This window comes from Lytechinus variegatus, chromosome 1 (assembly GCF_018143015.1).
Source record: "Lytechinus variegatus isolate NC3 chromosome 1, Lvar_3.0, whole genome shotgun sequence".
Taxonomy (NCBI): Eukaryota; Metazoa; Echinodermata; class Echinoidea; order Temnopleuroida; family Toxopneustidae; genus Lytechinus; species Lytechinus variegatus.
This window is the reverse complement of record NC_054740.1, coordinates 71,440,922-71,466,580: the sequence shown is the minus strand read 5'-3', so window position 1 is coordinate 71,466,580 and position 25,659 is coordinate 71,440,922. Positions and strand designations below refer to the sequence as shown.

At 34.9% G+C, this 25,659-nt stretch overlaps 1 protein-coding gene across 2 annotated transcripts in view; it reads right to left on the bottom strand.

The window, feature by feature from the left end:
- Positions 1-249: 249 nt before the first annotated feature.
- The window catches only part of LOC121421844 (von Willebrand factor D and EGF domain-containing protein-like), a 59,431-nt gene continuing 34,021 nt past the window's right edge, over positions 250-25,659 (bottom strand). The window contains exons 12-31 of one of the 2 annotated variants that reach the window (XM_041616646.1): positions 22,800-23,009; positions 21,996-22,210; positions 17,466-18,364; positions 16,725-16,861; positions 16,148-16,285; positions 15,607-15,705; positions 15,040-15,154; positions 13,964-14,232; positions 13,388-13,625; positions 12,553-12,693; positions 11,672-11,770; positions 10,941-11,036; positions 9,951-10,046; positions 8,358-8,453; positions 6,819-6,914; positions 6,281-6,376; positions 5,076-5,171; positions 3,542-3,637; positions 2,859-2,973; positions 250-2,111 (exon numbers count right to left, since the gene is read on the bottom strand). In XM_041616646.1, the coding sequence (XP_041472580.1) occupies positions 2,081-2,111; positions 2,859-2,973; positions 3,542-3,637; positions 5,076-5,171; positions 6,281-6,376; positions 6,819-6,914; positions 8,358-8,453; positions 9,951-10,046; positions 10,941-11,036; positions 11,672-11,770; positions 12,553-12,693; positions 13,388-13,625; positions 13,964-14,232; positions 15,040-15,154; positions 15,607-15,705; positions 16,148-16,285; positions 16,725-16,861; positions 17,466-18,364; positions 21,996-22,210; positions 22,800-23,009 (3,378 nt within the window). In that variant the 3' untranslated portion in view covers positions 250-2,080. The remainder of the gene's footprint in view (positions 2,112-2,858; positions 2,974-3,541; positions 3,638-5,075; positions 5,172-6,280; positions 6,377-6,818; positions 6,915-8,357; positions 8,454-9,950; positions 10,047-10,940; positions 11,037-11,671; positions 11,771-12,552; positions 12,694-13,387; positions 13,626-13,963; positions 14,233-15,039; positions 15,155-15,606; positions 15,706-16,147; positions 16,286-16,724; positions 16,862-17,465; positions 18,365-21,995; positions 22,211-22,799; positions 23,010-25,659) is intronic. The other variant, XM_041616653.1, reaches the window with a different exon arrangement.

The window sequence follows — 25,659 nt, the reverse complement described above, 5'->3', positions numbered from 1 at the left end:
ACACCTGAACACCATTCAAACACGTGTCAATAATATAAGAAAGCACCATTACACCATTGACATTTTTAAAAAACAATTCCTGTCACCTGTCAAACTTATAAACACATTGCATATTCATACGCAATGGACAGTCTGCAATAGAAAATGATGTATTTTGCATCACGTCACTTCCGAATTTGTCCTATTACAGCCAGGGTAACTGTACATTCCACAATGATAATCATATACAACATGTGACACGTTATTGTAAAAAAAAGCTTTCCAATGACACAACTTTTTCACAGTTCAGTAACCTTGGTAACAAAAATATCATCCTTCAAAACAGACTCGCATAACTTTTTTGAGGAGTTTAGAAATAGAGGGTACAATGAATACCAATAAAATCACTTATTACATGTTTGCATTTAATACTCATTTTGGCATGATAAATTATAAGACAACTTAGAATATGAACAGTATAAATAGACAACGTACAATGTACGAAAGACACAGTCGTTTCGAGCTAGAATAACCTTACCAACGTTACATGAGCATGCTATATCTACCGTAAAATAGGTACGAGGAAAAGAAAAGTACAATCGACGATGCTATTCAACGTATGAAACTTATAAACATGATAAATGCGAAATGTGTACAATGCCAATGGTCTTTTAAAAAACATGTTTGCAATATAAATACGACACACACTTGAATTTTAAAATATCGATCGCAACAATTGGGCACAAGGTGAAATTAAGCTGTGGATGTAAAAAATGGAAGACAATCAATGTTTAGTGGTACATTTGACCTGAATTCTCTCCCAAACATGGCAACTCATATCCATCAAGATTTGAACTTTGTAATAACTCTGAACTATTCTGGAATTTGAATTTCAATTGCAGTCGATCATCTCAAGTTTTAGTCTCTTATTTCTCTCATTAAGGGTCAAATCCACAAAAAAACTCTACAAATTAGACTTACTTATTACATAATATATGCAAATATGCTTATACATCAATATAAAATACTGAATACAGCTCTGTCACAAGATAAAAATGAAATAAAAATAATCGACAAATATATATTTTTTTAAAAAACCATCCTGTATCCGCAGCATAATTTGTTTGAGCTTGAAAGAAACAACTATACAATACGACTATGATCTCGTATGAACTATAAGCACTTTTTATAATTGATCGATTGATCATTCTTCTCAATTGACAATGTACTGTCAATTTGAAAACAAAATAACGAAACCGACATTGCTTTAAAAATGTTCGAATAAAAAGTAAAAAAAAGCAGAAGACATTTAGTACTGGAAATCGGATATCGGCAATACTGATTTTATTTACAAAAAACGTAAACATAACGATAAAGCACCAAATCACGGAGATGTAGTCTCCCACAGACTAAATCAATTGCAAAAAATGGAAATTACTATACACATTGACCATTTAATGGAAGGCTGTATTGAAAACCGGGTTACATTTAATGATAATAATGATGATAATAGCAATAATATTAATAATAATGATAACAATGATAATAATCATAATCATTAAGATAAAGATAAAACATAATACAGTATTTATTTTAAGTGTTTTCCAGACTGTATGTTATACAGCCAGTGTCATGGGCCAAATTTCAAAAAAATTGTCCAAAGATAGTGCAATGTCAACCCTACAATGTTAATGATTTAAGTTATGGAATTGATAATTAATTTAATATTCAATATTGCGATAGAAAGTCGCTTAACTCTTAGAAAGGATATTTTTTTTCCTTTTTTGATCTAAGATAGGGCTCGGGAAATCAATGAAAGAAAATTTTCAAGTTTAGTGGTATTTTTTCAACAGCAAATATTGTGAGCCGTGTGTGCATTCACGCAACAAAATACTGGACATATGTAATCAATGCGGACGTCATTACCTTCATGTGCAAATAAATACACCCGTTGCTCCCTCATATACAAATATTAACTGGATTAGAAAAGAACCATGAAATATGAATATATTAAGTATGTGAATTAGTTAACCATTCAAATTAAACATTGCAGAATATGAATGACTTTGGCTGCATAATATCTTGATAAACTCCATGATATTTATAACACGTCTTCTTCGTCTCTCCTATATCTGAAAATAAATGAACAAGGTAAATGCTTTGTAAATTTCAAGCTATATGAAATTATGGTCAAAAGAGTATGTGTGTGTGAAGCATACAGTGTTATGAATTAAATATTTATCATGGAAATACAAAATGCAATCTCCTATTCAGTTTGTTTAACTTGATGTGCAGCTATCAACCACATAAAAAAGTTGCTGAATAAATACATGGCAGGCTAGTTAAACTATATATAGTTACATTTCACTATTGCAAATTAATGCCACAAAACGAATCATCGTAGACTAGAAATTGAAGCATATATGATTACTAAACAATACTGAGGGGAACAGTAATGTATTTGCCAGACTCATTACGAATATGGGCACTGTTCGTGCACTCAGATGTTACATTTATTGCAAATTAGTATTTACTCTTGACAAGTCCTGCAAACTCTGGACCCCGATCATGACATGCATATGGAGCGGTCCTTTTAGAACGTCCTATTTGTGTATATACCCCCTCACATCACCACCAGGGGTAACCCCCCCCCCTCTGTTCACCCCCATCTTAGATATTGGCTAAGAGCGTTGATGAATTGAACTATGGAACATTATTTTGAGAATCCGTTGATGCTGGTGACTGTTTTACCGGATTGCCAAGGAAGCTTACAATAAGCAAGCGACCAGAGGAGCAAAGGCTTAGGATCCTCTCAGAGGGACCTGGTCATGAGGATGAATGCAATACTCTGTACTAGACTTATAAAGAATCATACTCACCTTCTATGCGGTAACCTGTTGTTCTCACACTGTTTTCCTTTGTATCCCCTCCTACATAAACATGTATCTGGTTTGATGCATTTGCCTCCGTACATACACGGCTTATTGCAGATAGCTATAATGAAACAAAAAAAAAATATTAGATAACGCCGATAGATCTAATAGATGGATTCTTGACTACGGCCATCAAGAGTTAGGCTTCAGCCACATTGTCATTTGCAGATTTGGAAAACTTCACAAAAAATCATTTCAATTTATCAGGACAGGCCCACTCCAACAAAATAATTTAGGAAAATTCAAACAAGTATAACAATGTACTGAAAATATCACACAAAATCGGATGAAAATAAAGTTTTGGCAATAAAAAAGAATCTGACCGTTTAAACATTTACTATTGCTACTATATAAAACTACAGTGAAATACATCTAGCTTTGTTTACTAATACCTTGGTCACATTTGTTCTACGGCGGCCCTACGGCGGCCGTACGGCGATTCGAAAACAGCCGTTTTAATATGTGTTTGTACCAGCTACATATAGGTAGTTTTAGTAAAAATGAATAAAAACGGCTGTTTTCGACTCGCCGTAGAGCAAATGTGACAGTTGTATTGATAGGACTACTTGCATGGAATTATTAATAGTCCTAGTCCTAAGAAAAGAAGAGGAAGATATTTTCATACTTACGGTTTTCACAACTAGAGCCGCCATAACCAGCTATACACATACATACATTAGGTTCCACACATTCTCCACCATTTCGACAACCAGAAGGACAAATAGCTGAAAACATAACGGTATTGGCATATGAACATTAATGCTAACATTAATACACAAAGGTCTTTAGATCTACATACTTGTATCATCATACGTTCACCATACAAGGAGTGTTTTATATAGCCATTAGTTATGAACGTTTTAAGGGTCAAGTCCACCCCATTAAATAGAGATTTGAATTATTCTTTTTCTTATTTTTTGAATAAATTTATTCTTTGAATAAAATGAGGAAAGATCAAGAAAAGCATAATTATAAAACTTTAATAAAAACAAGTGGAACGTCTCTGGCGGTCTCACCTGTATCACGCGATTCAATATAGCAGCAGTGCTGGCTTTGAAAACGACGATAACTCGCACAAAATGTTCAGTGATACTTGGTTACTCTTATTTCCACGTTTTATGAACTAGACCAATACACTTACAGAGATATGATGGCAATTCAACAAATACCCCCAACGTGGCCAAATTTCATTGACCTGACATGACATTTGACCTTGATCATACGACCCGAAACTCGCACAGGATGTTCAGTGATACTTGATTACTCTCATGTCCAAGTTTCATGAGTCAAATCTATAAACTTTCAAAGATATGATGGTATTCAGCAGATACGCCATTATCGCCAAAGTTCATTGACCTTTGACCTTGGTCATGTGACCTAAAATGCCTATAGGATGTTCAGTGATACTGATTACTTTTATGTCCAAGTTTCATGAACTAGACCAACATACTTTCAAAGTTATGATGGTAATTCAACAGATACCGATACCCCCAACTCGGCCAAAGTTCATTGACCCTAAATGACCTTTGACCTTGGTCATGTGACGTGAAACTCATGCAGGATGTTAAGTGATACTTGACTAACCTTATGTCCAAGTTTCATGAACTAGGTCCATATATTTTTTAAGTTATGATGAAATTTCAAAATCTCAAAAACTTAACCTTAGGTAAAGATTTTGATGTTGATTCCCCCAACATGGTTTAAGTTCATTGACCCTAAATGACCTTTGATCTTGGTCGTGTGACATGAAACTCAAGCAGGATGTTCAGTAATACTTGATAGACCTTATGGCCAAGTGTGACTTGTTTGGATTTAGTCAAGATACAAGGCAAAGAATAAACATTTTTCTTTTTTCCATTTGAATGTCTAAATACTGCACAAGGTATGGAATTTTCATGTTGATTACTGACCACAGGAGGTGGTCATGACGTAAATGTTGGTATTTTCATCTTCTTAATGTTCTGGAAAACGCTATAAAAAGTGTCACTATTTAAGGTCTTATCTCCTATCGAAACAATATTTTAGGAATTGTTAATAATTATGGTCACTACTGACAGCACTCAAGGTGAAAGTTACTGACATAGAATATCTCGTCAAATTCGAACAAGAATGATTTTGTTCTTTTAAGATCCACTGTGTTTATCCGAGTATTTGAAAAATTACCTTTATGACATTTTCTTCCTCTGTATCCAGACGGACATGAACACCAACCAGGAGATACACATCGGCCGCCATTTTGACATCGTGGCTCACAAATAGCTAAGTACAATGAAATTGAATCAAAATCATTTAAATTCAAAAGAAATAAGTGATTGTCATTATTTGATGTTTAACCTACGAGCGAGTACGTGGATAGAAGGCATATAATCAGATCAAGGGCCCGTTTCATAAACGACTTGCAACTGTTGTAACTTTGCCATTATGGCAACTACCATGGTAACGAGGCTCAGCAGCCAATCATAATCAAGGTTACCATTGTAGTTGGCATATTGGCAAAGTTACAACAGTTGTATCTCCTTATGAAACGGGCCCAAGATCTTGATCCTGTTAATAGCAGATTTCGCATTCGCACAAAGCCAACTACTATTTTGGTAATTTTGCCAGTAAACAGTTAATATGAATCCATCTGTCCGTGGCAAGTGCTAAAATTTGAACCCTTCTATATAAATCCCGATACCAAGGGGTAAGCATTAAAATCGCGCCTCAGTGAAATATCTCGATTCTCAAAAAGTTCACTAACCTGCTACAATGTTTAATGTCACTTCGTTTTTGACAATACAAGAACCGATTAAAGGGGTGGTAAAGGCTGAAAGTATTTATAGCTTAATAAATAGAGTAGAATTCACTGAGCAAAATGCCGAAAATTTCGTCAAAATCGGACAACAAATAGCAAAGTTATTGAAATTTAAACTTTAGTAATATTTTGTAAAAACAGTCGTCATGAATATTCATTAGGTTGGCTCATGATGTCACGTCTCCACTTGTTCTTTTGTATTTTATTATATTAAATTAGGTTTATTCAATTTTTTTTTATTCAAACTGAATTAGTGCATTAGATATTTATTGCTGCAACTTATTTCATTATAAGGGAGACATTTTATTCACACAAGTATGAAATAATGAAAAAAATATGATTTTATGTAATAACATAAGAAAACGGAAAGTGGAGATGTGACGTCATCAGCTCGCCTATTGAATATTCATGATAACTGTTTTCACAAAATATTGCTAAACTTTAAACTTCAATAACTTTATTATTTGTTATCCGATTTTGATGAAATTTTCAGCGTCTTGCTTAGCGAGTTCTACTCTGTGTATTGGGCTATAAATATTTTCAGCCTAGACCACCCTTTTAATGCAGTACCCACCTCTTTCGCACATTCTTCCTGTATATCCTCTAGGACAGGAACACATATCCTTCCTCACGCATACACCACCGTTACGGCAAGGTAGAGAACACATTGCTGTATCAAAACAAGTGTCATAAAATAAAAAAAGAGCATCAAAATCAAAAGAGTTGCACATAATTATGTTGGAAAGTCAGAATGTTGGATTGATCGTTAATGTGTTCATTTCCGTAGATTCTCCTATTATTTTAGGCTTATTATTCCTTGTATTATTCTTATGACTAATCATTTCCCATAGATAAACTACATGTGTACAAACGAAATGTTCTATAGCTTTGATAAGATTTTGATGTACAAACAAATAAATAGAATTTGAAAAAAAAGTTAGCCAATGATATCATAATTCTGAGAATGTGACATTTGCAGAGGACAGTGTTTTACAACTAATTATAGCCTTTTAATAACATTATGGTTAACAGGAGAGACTTATTTGACAACCAATGGTGAGCTAATTTGTGGAGAGATTTAAAAAAATCATAAAGATGAAACATCATATTACCTCTTTGGCAATATTGCCCCTGGAAACCTCGTGGACATACACATAGACCCGGGCTTACACATCTTCCTCCGTTACGACACATTGGTGAACATACAGCTAGAAAGATACATTGGTACAACATTTCAAAATATGAAATTTTTTTTAATATTGATACATTTTACATTAAATTTGGACCTTTGTTACTCTTCTTGTTTATATCTTATATCAGTGATATGCTTTAAAAGATTGTTATTTCGTTCTTTTTTTTCCTGGAATAAATCTTTATCATAATTGATCTCCCATGATTCACTGGAATTATTCTTTGTAATCACTTTTTTCTTCATCAAGTTTAGATGATTTTTATTGGTGAGTTATATATATCTCAATACTAATTCTTAACAAACTACTTGAAATCCCCATTTCATGACATGAAAGTTTATATCAAATATTACGGCTCGCGATTTTTTCAGGCCATAATATTAACATATTTCATGCTCTCATTATAGGCTTATTATGTTGATAAATTAATTCAATAAACAAATTGTCACTTTTTTCCAAAATGGAATATCGACAAGTTTCATCTCACGCTTAGGAAGCGAAATAGAAAGATAGTCATCAATTTCATATGACATAATTTTTCTTAGAATGACCCGATCCTATGTCAAAACTCAGAGTAATAATAATGAAACATATCAGCCATCTTTTTTTAATGTGATCCATATCCATCTCATAATTTTCTACAAAGTGCTTGAAATACAGAGCTTGATTTGACCAATTTCAGATCGGAATATCAAATATTTTATTGATTTTTATGATAAAAAGGGTATTTAGAATGCCCAGATTCTAAATCGAAATCTAAAACACGCGCGCACATGTTTATTCAGAGACGCAACTTGTTCTCTATTTAAATCATTATCCAGTTTCAGATCACAATATCAACAATTTTCTGCTCGGTCTTTGCGCTCGCATTATCGATGTAGGAAGATTTCCAATTATTCATCCTTTTCATGATTCACAAATAGAGTGTCCCATTTTTAGGTGTAAATTTCGAATTTTTACACTCGCGATTCACGCTCACGTCAAATGTTTCGTAATATACTTACCCTTTTCACGATTACAAAAAGTGTTTAGAATTTCCATTCTTCAGGTAAAAATGTCCAAATTTTCAGCTCGCATTATTTCATTGTTGAAATATGAAACGTCTTAATGGCTAATTGCAAGCAGCTTTTAACAGCTTTTTTTTTAAATCAGAACAAAACATATGTTAAAAATTTCTGCTCGCGCTTCGCGATACACATCTCGTTTAGGATCACAAACATCGCACAGAATGTTAAAATTTTAGGAATAAATAGCTCACGCTTCGCGCCCGCACCATTCAAATTATGAAATTATAGGAGTAAAGCTTGGAAGTGACTATCAGGACTACGCCTTCAAAGAAACAAACAAAAGTCAACTTCGAGTGGCCGATCAGGGAAAACGTGGCTAAAAAAAATCCACCCCACCTATTGGCATTGGCGAAAGCTGGATCTGCCCCTGCTCATAGAAATGTTAAAAACTTACGGGTTTGGCAAGCTGGTCCAGAGTATCCTCCTCGACATATACATCGGTCAGGGGTGACGCAATATCCACCATTCATACAGTTCACATTACAAGACACTGATGATAAAAACATATATTCTTTTTATTCATTATAAAGTAAACATTTGAAACAAATTATTTATGCATGAATAACCACATGATATAACTCTTATTCCTTACCATTGTCTGATAGTAAGCATTGAAATATTTGAAGAATGTTTGACAGTAGGAAGTATTAACGAGCAACGGTGGACAAAAACTAGGCAGCTGCCATTTTGATATTGGTAAATCTAATTTGTGCCGTCAAAAGCCAAAGAATAAAATACTTACACAGACGACATACATAATGAAGATGTAAAAAAGATGGATATTTATAAGGGGAGAACTAGAAAGAAGAAAACGGTGATGGAACTATCATTTCTGCTTGTTTTCCATAATAATAGAACAGGATTAATATGATTAATAATTATACATTCGATATGTCTATATGTCTAACTGGCAAGCTAAGGAGATTAATAAATTCAAATTACCAGACACACACACACACATAAAAAAATGCCCCCCCCCCGTGCCTCAGGAAAAAAAATCCCAGATATGCCACTGCCAGACAGTGACAGTATAGATTAGCGTGATGATAGATATACAAATTTAAAGTAAGATTTGATATGCGTATGCTGTTAAAAAAAATGGTTATCAATAAGTATATTACACCCTATGGGATTCCAAAGTAATTGAAATTTTAGAACATCAAAACTACTGAACACAAACAAATGTTTATATTGGAACATGAAAACGACCTTTTGACTTCAATATTGACTTCAAATTTAATCACATCTACAAACATGACAAAGTGAATTGAATGAAAATTCATTTGAAAATGAAATGTTCTAACGACATGAAAAGGAAAGAATTAAAAGCAAATGCAATAATAGCAGCACTCTGCATTCACAGCGAGGTATTTATTAGTATTCAACATTCAGCCGGAAGCTACATTATACGACAAACACGCTCAGCAAGGTTAGTTTAACCAAGGAGCTTCTGTGTTAGAAGCTCCTTGGTTTAACCAAGACAGGGGGGAAATGAATACATTTCAATGCAGAGAACATGGACGACGCCAAGGTAGTTTAAAAGGAGGAGCTGACTCGAATAAGCCGCTTTTTCCTTTATCTCAAATAGATGAAAAAGGCATCATTTTAATTCGTATCACGGTAACTCATCCCAGATGTCTACTTTCGATACTCTTTTTTTTCCAAGCTTTTTTCCCCCTTCTTTCCTTAATTTTCTTCCCTCTGTTTTCCAGTACTTGAAAAATCATGGAGGCAAGAGTCACTCCTGACCCCACGTGATGCAGCCAATATTGCAGAAGAAAGCAACTTATCATTAGATCCCTCCCCCATATATGGCATATGGATCTATTATTCAGAGAGTTTACATATTTCATGAGCACAGAATACTGAAAAGGGTTATATTCTAATAACTATCTCATGCAGCAAGTATAATCATTTAAGATAATTTTTTTCATCAGTAAAATAATATTGAAACATTCCGGAATTTATTTCTCATGAACTGACTTACTAATTTCACATCTGCTTCCTGTAAATCCCGGCCAGCAATGACATCGATTGTGAGACATACATCGGCCATTGTTCTGACAGACAGGAGAACATTGCCCTGTCAACGGTAAACAAATTATTGCCCGCCAAATGTGTTGGTTAAGAAACAGAGAGGATATACAGTTACCATAGAAACATATTCTTTGAAATGTCATGGACATTGATGGGAAAGGAGAAGGTGGGAATCAGACGTGCCCTAAATGTAAAAAAAAACTTTCATGAAAGACGCACAATTTTATAGCATGGTGGGAAACGAAATAGGCAGACTAGCAGATGCTGCTTCTTCACCAATTACGCCAATTATATCATAGTGCTTTTCAAGGGATACTGGTCTTCACATCATTAGGCACGCAACAAAGAGAAACTAAAGGAAACAGAGAGTAGCCACCACCATGCATGCAAAACAACATTGCCACATTAAGAAACATTGTGTAGTTAATTAATACACACAAACCCAATTCACAGGCGGCACAAGGGTGTATTTTAGTTATGGGATCAAGGCGTCATTTTTCCCTTTGGTAAAAAATAAATAGGGGTGTTAGCACAGAACACGGCCCAGGCATCTTCTTTTTATATTATTCTTTCATTTTCTTCATTTTTGCTTCTTACTCCCCCTTTTTCATAACTTTCAAAATCAAGGGGACAGTTACCAGTGCACCTACGACGCCTCTGTACCCATTCATTAGTTTACTTTTACTGTAATTCCTTTCATAAAAAGATGGGACTTGCCGTGTTGTGATTTGATTCAAATGTGACCAAACCAGGTTTTAATTATAAGGAACATGAACTTGTGACATTGTATACTACGCTCACAATAAAATAGCACTACACACATTTTGTTAGTAGACCTTCTTCCCCAAAGAACTCTTCTTCATTTCACATTTCGCCAATGTTAAAAACAACAAATAACGCTATCATTTCCTATTTTAACACGTTAGAACTACTTTCTTACCTCGCTGACAATATTGGCCCGTATATCCTACTGGACAAGCACATGTATTAGGCTGAACACATCGACCATTATTAAGACAAGGAGGGTTACACATGGCTGTAAAGAAAAGAGGGGGAAAGGGGGAATGGGAGAAAGGGAGAAATTATGAAAGATAATTCATTAAAAAATAAAACACAAAGACATAAACATAAAAATATAACAACTTTTTCTTCTCTCAGATTTCCAATCAAGCGACCATCTTAGTGAATAGGAATCCGAATAACTACAGAAGTCTGATGTGCTTTTTTACTTTTTATGGGTCAACTTGTTAGCAGTAGTGTCATTTTCATCACTGGCATATGGACATTGGGCTTGGGGAAAGAAAGAGCAAGAGGAGAAAAACAAGAAAGGGGTGAATTGTGATACATATTTTGTTTAACTATGATGTCAAATGTATCTAAAAAAAACATTATAAATAGGCTAAATTTTTCGCCCCCAGGCGACTTTTTTGACAGAAAATTTTGAATACAGGCCTACACATACTGCGTCCCTCCCTCTCAAATTATTTGGCTCATTACACTATTGATTTTAATGCAAAGAAGTTACGGAACAATCGAGTCGAAAACCAACAACAATAGATGAGGTAGCAAGAATGAATTTCCACCTTCTGATCAGATAGTGCTCTAACATATTTTGGCAACCCCCCAAAAAAAAACAAGACTCCTCAAAAACAGTTCTAATAAAGAACTTACGTCTGAAACACGCATAACCATGATAGCCATCCTTACACACACATCCAACGTTGGGGTCGCATATCATATTCTTGGGACATGGGACTTTGCATTTTGATGCTGTGGAGGGGAAAAATAAATGATTTATATTTTTTTAATGAAAAAAAATCGTCAAAAATAGAACTTAAAGAAAAACAAACATAGATCAGGAACATTGTACAGAGTGAACTTTATATTTTGCATTTAATATGTCTTATTTATTGAAGGTTTCCTTCTGCTTTTCAGAAGGTTTCAATTTCATTTCATGACGTTAAATTATATTTGGCTTTACTTTGTAACTTTGTTGAAATTTTGGAATGAAATAAATTACAATGAATGAATTAATCAATCAATGTGATTATCATATGACTCGGTTAAGCCTGAAGAGCAAGCAAAGTTTGCATTTTCTATATAAAAATGAAATTGCTTCAAATAATTGGTCAATATCAAGTCATAAATTAACGAATATGCATGAGAAAGGGACGGTTCCGACGGTTCATTGTGTCTTTGATGGTTTTTGCATTCTTCTTCACTAAATTATTTCATTAAATTAACGAAGAGTGAGCATATGATAAATCACAAAAACAATTCCGTCAGGTTTCGTTTTCACTGTCCATAATTTGCAATGTGTGAATGGTTTTAATGGTGTTTCATTGGTTGATTTTAAAGTAATTTGGTCCTGTGATACATGCTAGTTTCGCAACTTATGAAATTAGAAAATAATTTTGACTGACGTGATATCTATCTCTCGAAATAGGTTTCATTTTTGCGATGCAAAGTACATTTCACCCAGCAGTCTTTAATATCGGCTGGATATTAAAAGATTATGCTGAAGAATAAAACAATGTCAAGAAAAATAGTACCTTTGCAAGTAATACCATCCCCATAGTAATTTTCTGGGCAACTCCCGCATGAAAACGACCCCAATCCACGAACAGTGCATTCCACGCCTTCAAAACAGGGGTTGTTATCACAAACATTCTTCATGATAGAACATGTTAAACCTGTACCAAAGGAAAAAAAAATAATGAAACACAAAAAATACAAGAAGAAAATATTACTCTCTCACATGAAAATTGCAGTATAGGCACATACAAAATACTTTAAAAAAAAAAGAAAAGAAAGTCGCAATATAGGTACATATTTTCGCGTAAATCAGCATGAGAAACAAAGAAGGGTTCAGCACCCTATTGGTAAGTAGATCTACGCTCGATCTCCCTCAGGAGAAAATATGGACATACCCCATCCCGGCCGCTAAATGATTTTGCTACATTTTCTCACCCTTCGAGAATTCGAGATACAAGATGGATTATATTTAATGACATACTTCTGGTGGGGAAATTCCATATCAAGTCAATATAGACGATTTCGTCGGCGACAAAAAATATACAAATCGATGTCCTTAGCTCGCCATCACGTTTGTACATAATTACGATACATGTATACTTTCATCAACATACTCATCTGACAAGTCAGGTCTGAAGTTTTTTGGTTTCTGATTGGCCGAGAAGCACTGTTACTGTGGCAACTGTCAGATAATACAGGACTCTTGGATGAAACGTTCGACGAGTCCTTTCATGAAACGCTCCCCTGAACTTTAGCGGATAAAATTTAATGGAAGGGGGTGGAACCCCATCACCCCATAAAACTTAGTCTGAAAAAGCCCAATTAAGACAGGGTCTCAAAACTCTGAATTACCTGTATAGCCTGTCTCACAATCACAAGTAAAACCATGAATGCTGTCCTGACATTGACCGTGCATGCAGGGATTAGACGTACAGCTTCCTGTACCAGGCGCCATATTAATATCACAGTACTCTCCAGTATAAGGGGATGGGCATGAACACGAGTACTGACGACTATTCACCGGAAAGCCTGATCTCGAGTCTAGTAAACATTCTCCCCCGTTTCGACAACGACAAGCCAATACTGTGACCTAGCGAAATAACATATGAAATTCAAATATGTGTTTATTTCATTCCCATGACATTGCATATGATATAATTATGAATTGAGATATATGATTTTTTTTTGTAATATGAATGCAGTGCCCAAAACGTAAACATTTCATAAACAATTAATATAACTTTTTTGTTGAATAAACTTGATGATAAAGTCTTCACTGCATCATAGTAAATCACAATTATGATTATTCCACATGAGTGAGATGAAGGTAAATTATATTTTACATCCGAAAGAGAAATGTATCAACTATTGCTGATTTAATACAATAAAACACATCGATCGATATTAAAAGAAACTTTCAACAATTACCTCCATCTCAAATGCAACACTCGATCCGCACTCGTCAGTCAACCTCACCGGAACCGTGTAGTCGCCCTCTACGTTCGACAACCAATACAGATGGCCGAATCGTGAGATATTGACGTGGTATAGATCGTCAGAGACCTGGGTTTGTACTGAGAATTCAACCCCTACCCCCGTTGTACTATCAGGGTCTATAGCGTCCAGCTGATGAGTGAAAGCACGGCCAGTGAATGTGACGAACTGAGTATCTACACCAAGAACTGGAGGTACATTGTCTAGTTAAAAAAAGTAAGAAGATGAAATACCATTTTTTCTGAAGAGGCTTAATGTTGAAATTTTAATTTTAAAAGGTAAAGTGATAAAAATTTATGATACTTTAGATTTGACTTGAATTTACAAAATATAATCAGCATGAAAATAATATTGCCGCCCTTTCTTTTATTTTTTTTCAAAAATGAAACAAAAATACTGCAATCATTTCCTCATGTAAATTAACCTAAACGTGATTAGCCCTCACCATGAAAATGTGAAACTACTATGATTTTATATTTATACACTCTAAAAAATGAAGTGCTAATTCAGCTCTTAAAGAGCGTGTATAGTGACTGCACTTCGGAGTGCTGATTTTTCTCGTTCAAATTTGAACTAGAAAAATCAGCTCTCCGAAGTGCAGTCACTATACACGCTCTTTAAGAGCTGAATTAGCACTTCATTTTTTACGAGTGTATGAATTATTCTATGGGTGTACATTCTTCATTATCAAATTAAAAAAAATGTTATTTTATGCAAAACCTAAAAGAACAATGATTATGTAACATTGCATAACTTTATTTGCGTATCGATGTCATCAATATTCATATTAAACTGAAGAATTTTGTAATCAGGTTTTTCCAAAAAAAAATATGAATGCGCCAAATATGAAGAAAATAGTGATAATATACAAATACATGTAGCCCGTTAGAACGAACTAAATGTCTGTGTAAAATTGTGTGTTTCATCGGCCAATATCTGGCGATGGGGTCAGGGGTGATATTTACTTTTGTTTTGTTCCCCTCTTACAGATTTCATAACTAATCTCATACCTTCTGATATTGACCACTCGTGTCTGCTGACCAATGGTCGACATTGCTGACAAGAATCCCTCTCATTATGCTGACCAGCGGAGTAACATCGTCTTTCAATCACACAGGCATTCTCCTAAAGGGCAAGATTTTGAAATGAATTAATTTTGGAATTATACCTTGGCTCTGTTACTAAATGGTTTAAAAAAATATCATTTATATCGATGAACAAGCATGCAAATGAGAGAAACAGAAAAACAAATGGTTGTTTTCATCAGTATACAACCTTAAGTTCCTAATACCGCATAAAACTAGTGGGTTTATTGAAAGTCAGAGGAGCAAAATAGGCAGGTCGATTACAAGACATTACGATTTATTTTATTAAGGCTTTGGAGACAAAGTTTACTAATAACAAGAAAAATAGGAATATGGAAATGTAAAATATCGAATAACTGATAGCAAACTTCCATGCACTGATTTCATAAATCATTTTCATAGGGGTGGCATACAGCAATTCGTCAACCTATATAGCGAGTCTTCTTCTAAGCAATTTTGATATCCACATCAAGGGAGAAGTGATCGACTAACCTTTGTTGTACAAGCTCCAATCCAAGTACATATATGACATTTTGAATCATAGTGAATCAATGTCATTGTGTTACTAGGAGACGAATCAGAATACATCACCTGATGACATAAGGAAATAATAAAGCAACCAGTAATTCACTTTCATTTAAAGTATACTTTCAATTGCGATGGATATACAATAGGAGATTAACCTGGTGGATTCTAGTAATACTAGATTGACAAAGTATCTTCATTGATTTCCGGTGACATGGTGGATTTTTAAAATCAAATTAATATCATTTCATGAAACATTAGTTTATTTACTGTACTGTACAGTTAAGAAATAACTTATGACTTTATCATCAAATACAATACAAATACAGATACAATATCTAATAATTCTATGCTGTCTTTACATTCATAAAATAATATTTTTATATAAATTTTGACATTGCAGTCACGGAAAGAGAATTCTACCGGCTTTAGTTAACGAAATTTCTATGACATGATTTTGTTTTTCTTTTGCAGAAAATAAATCATCTTAATTTCGTCGAGTACTCACCTGAACTTCCCATCTCATCGTAGCATCTTCGTTTGCAGCTCCTTCTATTATCGGTACATTGCACAATACTGTTTTTCTATTGATTCTGATTGCGATGGACTGAGCGTAGATAACTGACGACACATCGTTTATTCCGTCCTAAAATTAGGAAGAAAATTGTACTCTAAACTTAGTCTAGTATGGATCACAAGATTTTGGTATATGATCATCTATCAAGCAACATTTATACAAAGCTATACACAGGTGGCATGTCTGCACCGTATTTGTTTAGTGTTATCAACGAAACAAAAGACGTAAAATAAACGAAAGCATAAACACGTAGTATGCCACAAAGGCAATTTAATCAATTTTCTGAAACATTTTTTTCAGGCCCAAATTTCTTCAACGTCTTATCTGAGTTTCCATACCATACATTTTCATAGGGTTCTCGCGATATTCCCTGACCCTTTCCCTTGTCATACACATTTTTTTCTATTTCGAATAGTACCCATTATTTCTCATTGCCATGAATTTAACATTATTAAAAGACATATATAAAAAAAACGTTACACTAAAATGAAAAAGGGAATGCATTTACCTTTGATAAAGAGAAGAGGCATGTAATGGTCTTTCCTTCTCTATATTCTCTTGCTGTTATCCTAACTGTATCACATCTTTGGGTTTCTCGGTCACATAACCCATTGTTCTCTAACCTCACAATATAGGGAATAGCATCTGCAAATTGAAAACATCAGTACACTAAGTAGATTCATTTAACAAGCAAAACACAGATCATTTAAAGTCCTTATATATATTTTTTTCTTCTTAAATATTTGATTTTTAGCAAGTATTTCTGTTAGCATAATAACACTGGTAAAATGGGTAAATACAAATTTCAACTTCATTATCATTAGTTTATAATTTAAGCAATATATAATGGAACATGTAAAAAGATATGCAGGCCAGTGAAAAGGAGTGGTATCTACAAAGGCTAGCAAACAAGAAAGCCCGGTATAAGTTTTTATATATCCTCTGGGATGTGGTATTTAGAAGATCCCGATATTTCTTTTTTTAGTCCATTTCTATCTCCATTTTAGCTTTACTATTTTGATAGTTTTCTAAACAATCTCACCCGTAATGTTTTTATCAATAGCATTATATCATTTTGTGTAGATCTATATTAATGTTTTTTTTATTTGATTGTATGAACTGGATAACTTTTTCCCGCTCTAATTCCGTTGAGAGAGCGAATTACTTGTATAAACAGGTTGCATAGTTGAGTGGGTTTTAAAGTGCTTTCTGTAAATTAAGATTACTGAAATGAAAAGATTTCTTTTACCATCTTTCCAACTGCAGTCTGGTGGTTCATACTTGTCTTCACATATACATCCCTGTTTGGTACATACACCATGTCCATTACAATCATTGGGACAGTTAAGCGCCCTCAACACTCCTTCGGGCGGAACAACTTCTCCTAGCTCATTCCCAGAGCTAATATCAGGTCTCCACAACGTTCTATTGGACACATAGGCCGCCTCACATTGGTTCTCAACCAAAGGCAATGTCTGCGACGCCCAGGTCAAATCCTCAGTTAACTGCACATCACTGAGGCACATCTCAACGGCATCATCGATGTACATGTTAGTCCTCAAGCCACTCTCGCCACATGCATTAGCTAGTGTGGTGTTGGCGACAGTCTGGAAGCAGAACTCCCTTGCTTGTTCGTAGGATATACCACTTGGTGTCGGCCAGGTGGCTCTTAAAGGTCTCAGGTCACTCGGTCTGTGATCTGGTAGGAAGAAGTAAGAGCTCTGAACACTTGGTCCAACCGGCCCCGTGTCATCAAATAAACCCACAGGAATGTCTAGATCAAAGAGATTAAAGAAATCCCGCAGGGCTGTTTGGTCCAATGATGTATCGCTTGGTGGCGGGTTAAGTTGCCGCTTAGTCCTATCATCAGATGCACTCCTCTTTCGCCTTCTCCCAAAAGGATTATTTGATATGATGTTCGAATACACGGATGTGACGTCATTTGATTGAACTAATTCTTTCCTGTATACGTCTTCAAATCGTGTACATCGAGGTCTACAGGACGTCTCACCCAGGCAGCCAAGACTCTGGATTGGATATAAATCACCCCTTGGAGGAACTACAGGAGAAAGACACGAACACGCTGGAAGACGAAGCTCATAAGGCACTGGTAGGGGTATTCTATTGAACATACCCCCATCACGCAGTCTGAAATTGAAAATAAAAATCAATGTAAAATGTCTCGTATTCATGATAATTAAGTATTGATATTGAAATATGACCAGTGATACTTCATTACCCGTATGTCCAAGTTTCATGAAGTAGTTAATTACACTTTCTAAGTTGAAATTAAATGTTAAAAACTTAACCTTAGAAAGATTTCAACGTTGACGACGCCAGCGTCGCAAAAGCAGCACCTACAGTCTCGCTCTGCAATGCAGGCGAGACAAAACATTGTTTTCAAATTGCGCTTATGCTAAGTTAAAACTTATGCTTAAGAAAAAATTTTAGGGACCCACTGCTTCTTCAACACCTTAAATATAAAACCCTATGCTTACCTAGGGCCTCTAAAACATATGTTTAAAAACCTTGAGCTGAAAAATCCTTTTTTTCACTCCCTATGCCAACTAAATCGACGTGCTTAAAAATCTTTTGCTTAAAGACATTATGCTTAAGAACTGTATGCCTAAATACATCATTACGCTTAAAAATAAGCTTAACTAAAACAGTTTGCTTAAAGGTTAAGAAACAGTGCTTTAAGACCTTATAATTATGACCTTATGCTCAATTAGGACCTTAAACTTAAAAACATTATGCTTTGAATCCAATTTTGTGCTAAAAACAACATGCCTTAAAATCCCTATGCTAAAAAACCTTGTGCCTAAGAACCATATGCCTAAAAAAAACCAAATTCCCCAAAACTTCATGCTTAAATTAAAAATATGCTTAAATTAAACCGTTCTTGAACATCTGATATGGCCTTATGCTCAATTACGTCCATAAACTTAGAACCGTACGTTTTTAAAACCCTATGCTTAAGAAGCTTATGCTTTAAAAACTCTTCGTTTGAGAACCTTATGCTTAAAATCCTACGTTTAAAACCCCTATGGTCATAAACCTTATGCTTCAGAAGCCCATGCTTAAAAACATCATGCCTAAAAACCTCAGGTTGAAGAACCTTATGCTTAAAACCCTATGCTTAAGAACATTATACTTAAAAAAACACTTTGCTTGAGAACATTATGCTTAAAATCCTATACTTAAAAAAACCTATGCCTAAGGACCTTACGATTGAGAACCCTATGCTTAAAAACTCTAAGCTAAGACACCTTATGCTTAGAAACCCTATGCTTAAGATCCCTATGCTTGAAAACCTTATGCTTAAAATCCTATGCTTATAAACCTTATTCTTAAAATCACCATGTTTAAGAAACATTATGCTTGAAAAGCTTTTTGCTTGATAACCTTATGCTTAGAAACACTGTGCTTAAAAACCTTATGCTAAAGAACCTTGTGCTAAAAACCTTATGCTTAAAAAGCCTGTGCTTAAGAAATTTATGCTTATCCCTAAATAGACTGGGCTATTTCGACGCCTAAGAATACTGGGAGCTGATTCACTCCCCCTCCCCTATGATCTCGGCCGTCCATTGCGTGATCGAGACGAGAATTGGCAAGCGTGTTACCCATTGCATAATCTACAAAACTATAATAAGATTACATACTGTAAAAATTTTCATTGCTAGTTAACTATGCTAATTTATGCGTATAATCAAAACATTGCTCTAATCAAATAATGTCCCAATAATGGTAACTTTGGTTTTACAGACTCTTTATAAGAATCTCACCAAATGTAATTTAAAAAAAAATCAACATCACATTTATTTTCTAAATTTCTCATTTGACCATAAACAAGATAAAATTAATTGATTTTTACCAGTAAAAGGAAAGATAATGATACATTTATGAATTTTGGCTAAAAACATTATTTGCATTGAATTTGTACGCATTTGTAATTTCGGAACCGTGAACCCGGGGGTCGCAATTCTAGTCTCAAAAGTTGCGCGAGACTGGAATGTAAAAATTCAGCGACCTACGCGGTCTTTTATGCTTAACTAAATCCATACACTTAAAAGCATGACGCTTCAGAAGCTTATTCATAAGAACCTTATGCTTACGAACCCCATTTGGCCTTGTATGCAAACCCCAGGGAATAATAATCATAATAATAGTGTAACTTATAAAACGCCAAATCCACTCTGTAGAAAGCTCAAGGCGCATAAAGAGCAAAAGAGTTGTGGGAAGATTTGTAAAAGTCTCAACATATTTTTTTTATACTGTACATACATCATGTCTTCATGCATGTCTGTAGTTCAGTGACCTTGAATGACATTCGACCTTGACTTGGAACATGATATTCCATTGTGATATCTAAAAATCTTCTCAGGCAAATATCATTATCTGACTTGAACAAATACTTTTGAATAATGAACAAATACATTTATTAATCATAGTTATCTAATTTACAATGACTTTTGACCTTGACCAAATTACCTAAATTTATCATCATCATGCAAGTGGGGACAACTGATAACCATTACATCAGATTTTAACAGAATAATAAAAGACACAGGATTCCGATACTATTTTTTTTTTAAAGGCGATACCAACTTATTGACCCCAGTTAACCTTTGACCTTAACTTAGTGATCTGACATTACATTCACTCATTTCCCGATATATGAAAATCATTATGAAAAAGTGACTTTCAAAAGAATTTGGCAATCCTAATAATTAACCTTGGTTAAGTGTTGGATGCTGATACAGCGATCCCAAAGTCCAGTGACCATAATCTTTAATATTGATCGTCTGGCATGAAATTCAAGTCACGTGAAGAGTGATAATGATTGCCCATATATACAAGTTTCATGAAATATGTGCTTATATTTTCAAAGTTATGATGATAAATTGTTTCAAAAGCTTAAACTTAAATAAGATTTCAGCGTGGACGACGACACCGCCGCTACCGCAGCCGCTGTCGGAAAAGCGGCGCCTATAAAAAGTACACATAAAATACTGCAGAGAAGGAACATAATTCGTCGGCCTTATGCCAAAAGGGCCTTAACCCGATTTTAGGGGTTCTGAATATTTTATAATAAATTTAACACATTTCATGTAAAACTTAATAACTTAACACGTTTATCGAAATTGGTTTCAAAAGCAAAAAAACGACCACAAACTTTTGATTATTAGAGAGGCCAAAACCTTTATAAACGCCATTATCTCGGAATGGCCAAAAGCAGTTAAGGCCCTTTTGGCATAAGGCCGACGATATACGAGAACGTACATATACGAGAACGTAGGGCGTAGGATATTATATCAATGTTTGAACATTTTGTATCTGCGTTTTCACTATTGATGTTTGTTGGTTCAACTTGAAAAAGGAAGATAGATGAATAGGGTGTTTGCTTGTTCATATACTGTCCGAAGAAGACTTTCAGTTTTAGTGAATGAGTTGTTGAGGAGTTAATTATAATCCTTTCCAAAAATCGCGTGGATTTGTTATTAAACGTTTGCAAATTCTAAATATTTTGAACAATGCAGTTAAACAATAGCCAACATGTGTCAAGAAATTAAAGCAACGTTGCAATAGCTATGAGGAATATGTTTTCACAGAGTTAATATATCAAATGGAACAAAAATTTTTAGTACACGTGCAATATATACAAAAACACACTAGCTAGACGCAAACCAAAATGATTCCAGGGACGGAGGGATAGAAGGGTGTAGGGGGAAAATGCTACATACTTAACACAATTTTAAATGAACCGATTTCTACTGACCTCCATAACTCCACAAATTCGTTTGCCTGCCCATACCTCATGGCCAAATCCAGATCTCTGCCCTGTTTATCATGAAACTCATTGTCAGGATTACCATCAAATGTTCCACAAAGACCAACTGTACGATTAAAGTCAAGAGAGGGCGCTTGAACAGTGATACTCATGCCCCAGTCGGAGATATCAGCTCGAATGAAGGCCCCTGATGAAAATTCAACCTAAATGGAAGAGGAAATTGACAATAAAAAAACTCCAAGTAATGTACTAAAATTCTATCTGACAGCATGGGAAATCATGTTTTGTTCAAACTGGAGATAACAGAAATTCAACTACAAGACAAGATGCCTCGATTTAGTGGAAATGACGTCTGGCAATGATAGCTACAAAGACTATATAACTCAGGAATATCTGAATAGTACTAAATGTCAAGAATTTATCGCACCCTTTGTAAATCAATCAGTAGCACACAAACGAAATTGTGATCGGATTCTTAGAGATTTCCCATTGAATAGACCTAAAAGTCTCTTTTGAAATATTAGGTTTTTATTTTTTTCCTGGCACTATACCCCCCCCCTTCGGATTTATTTCTTGTCTGACCTTTGTATCTCTATCACATCTTTATTCTGATCGCATTTATTCATTCTCCCAATTTTCCTTCTCTTATCTCACCTTACCAGGCTCTGGACCGTCTCTCCTCATATCAATTCCTATACCTCTCTCAAAACATTGACAAACACACGAACCCTCCGAGGCAAAATATAGACATAGCTGTCAGCAAGCCTAATTTGCGAAGCGATTCAAACTCACGGTAATTTTGGTTCCGTTTTTGGCCTGCTTAATTTTGACCCCGTCCGTCAGAGGCTGGGGGCTCCTGACCCTTACTTCCGCCCTGGTTTCTAGCACGTTGCCATCGCACATGTCCACCGAGATGACGTCATTGTCTTCCTTGGCGACGAACCCACAGTTACAGGACACCTGCTCCGAGATACCGCCGCAGTTCCAGATACGGGTATGCACCTGAAATGTGTTGAAGTGTAAGAATTGGCGATTAACTCCTAGATTAATTTCAATGAATCAACACTGATTAAGGTCACTGACGATTGCGGATAAAGAGGCTCGTGGAGAACCGGGGACCTTGCAGAAAGAGATGTGTTGAAACTCGGCTGGGAAAAAAGACCAAGTACGTGTTTCCGATAAGTTAAAAATCAAGTTGCAATTGGTTGATTGATTGATTTCGAGTATCATCTAGGCCCCATCTTACAAGGAGTTGTAATTGAACCAATTAACATCCAATTGATCCTAATCATGTAAATCTATTATTGCATAATTTTGCTTTCAGAAAATCAAATTATAGTCCCTTTATAAAAAGAGAGGGCCACGCTGATCGTTCAAACAATAATAGAATATACTTCATGCTTATATTAAAAAAATGAACCGATATATGCATTTTGAATGACATCTCTGGCTTTCCATCGTTTTGACTGGTCAGATCAGTCAAAACTCTTTGCAAGATGGGGCCCAGGTGAGAGTCATGATATGAATAAGAAGAGGAGACATTGAGAATGATTAAGAAAAAAATACGAGGAATAATAAGATTGAGTTATCGAGAGGAGGCAATACAAATCATAGTCGATTTGGGAGGCAATAACACCAGCAGAAGAAAGGTTGCAACTAGACAAGCGGAATTCTATTTTATAATTGTACATAAAAATGAATTCCATATATTAACAAGAAACCAAAAACGAAGGTTTTGCACAATTCATACTTATTATACCCCAGGGGTTAAATATCTCCTTATGCAACTATACACAAAATAATTTCGAAATTGAAACGAGTGTGGTCGCTTTTGGGAATTAAAATGACCCTTTACAAATCTCATGTTCACATCCTTGTTTTTAGTCCATTAAGAAAAGAGAACAAGATGAAGAAAGAAAGAAAGCAAAAAGTATGAGAAAAATCAATAAATGAAAAAGTAAGAAAGAAAGAGAATAAAAGAAAGAAAAAAATAAGAAAAAGAAAAAGGAGGAAAGAAGAACGAAATCAACGAAATAAATGAAGGGAGCATTTTTAACGCACAAGGAAAAAGAAAAAGCAAAAAAAAGGAGGAAAGAAGAACGAAATCAACGAAATAAATGAAGGGAGCATTTTTAACGCACAGGCAAACACACGCATACTACACACACATAGACAGCACCCTCACGCACACCCCCACATACGTTGACACATTAAGGAATCCCCCTCCCTTATTAAGTCATCCCCTCGCCTCTGAGAAAAGTCATCGTACTTAGCATATAGGCAAGAGTGATGATGGGGGAATTCAATTCTGTTATCACAATTAAACATATTTGAGGATCTAGGATACGTTGACTTCGCTAATGAGAGAAGGCCTCCAAGAAGGAAGTTATCCCGAATACACCTTCTTAACAAGTTTCAAATCTTAGCATAGTACAGGGCATATGGGAATCATTCAATTAACATACAGGTGCTGATTCGATCCATACGAATCCGCGTGGCCCACTTACTTAATACCTAACACAGTTTATATGAGGTGCATGACAAGTCGTCCTACGGACAGCTTGGTTTTTGCTCGTCTCTAGACAATTGATTTCTCGAATCCAAGGAAAACAAAATGCTATACCATATTTCAAGTTTTAATCAATCCCTAATTTCAAGTCCATGTCGGGGTTGCATGTCACTGTTTCAGTTAATTACTAGATTTTTGGATGTTGCTTTCTGATATTCAATCACTGAAATTGTAAATACGTGCTCAATTTGCCTTTTTAAATCTTAAAAACGCGTACTATTTTGAAATTACACAGAGCATGGGATGGGTGTGGTCTATTTTTTCCCTTGTAAGATCTCGGTTGTAAGCGCGGGATCGCGACTAAAATGTGCATGGTCTTCTCTCACGTATAACTATTAAAAAAATCAACATTTAAATGCACACAAATTATCAAAGTTTATTCTAATGATGCATGCATAATAATGAAATTCATCTTTTAAAGTGCTAAAATTTTATTTATACATTCTTTTTAGAATTTTCATCAAATACATAATGTACAAAACAATAGTGGCAATAAAAAGATCTTATGGAATTCAATGTTTTTGAAAATCATTTTTTTTTATTACAGAAATCGTTTTTTGTACTACTAACAACCAGAAATTATTTGGTTTTCATAAAAGCAATTAGAGAATAATAGACTGGTGAATTTTGGAGAAAAACATTAATTCATTTTTTGTGTGTGCTTACATGAAATCACGTTTATGAGCAATTTAGATCTCACACGCACAACAAAATTGTTAATAAATTCTGGACTGTGTATCATGGCGTCGCAAATTACGGATCAAAAGTTGCGTAAAACTAAAAAAAAATAATAATGAAACAGCCGGCGCAAGCTTTTCAATAAATCACGAAATATGTCAAGGTTATTTTTTATACATTGTTATAGAATATATAGTCCATTGCCGAGAGAGAAAGAGCGATTAGAATTTCACCAAAACATTGACGTTTGAAAAAAAAAATATAATGATCATTAAAAGTTTATGAAATCGGCATGTTAGATGATTTACAAATGTAATGCACACCATTGACCCCTGACACCAAAGTTACAGATGGGCCTATCTTGCAGCTGCAATTAATTGATAGAAATACCAATTACATAAAGCT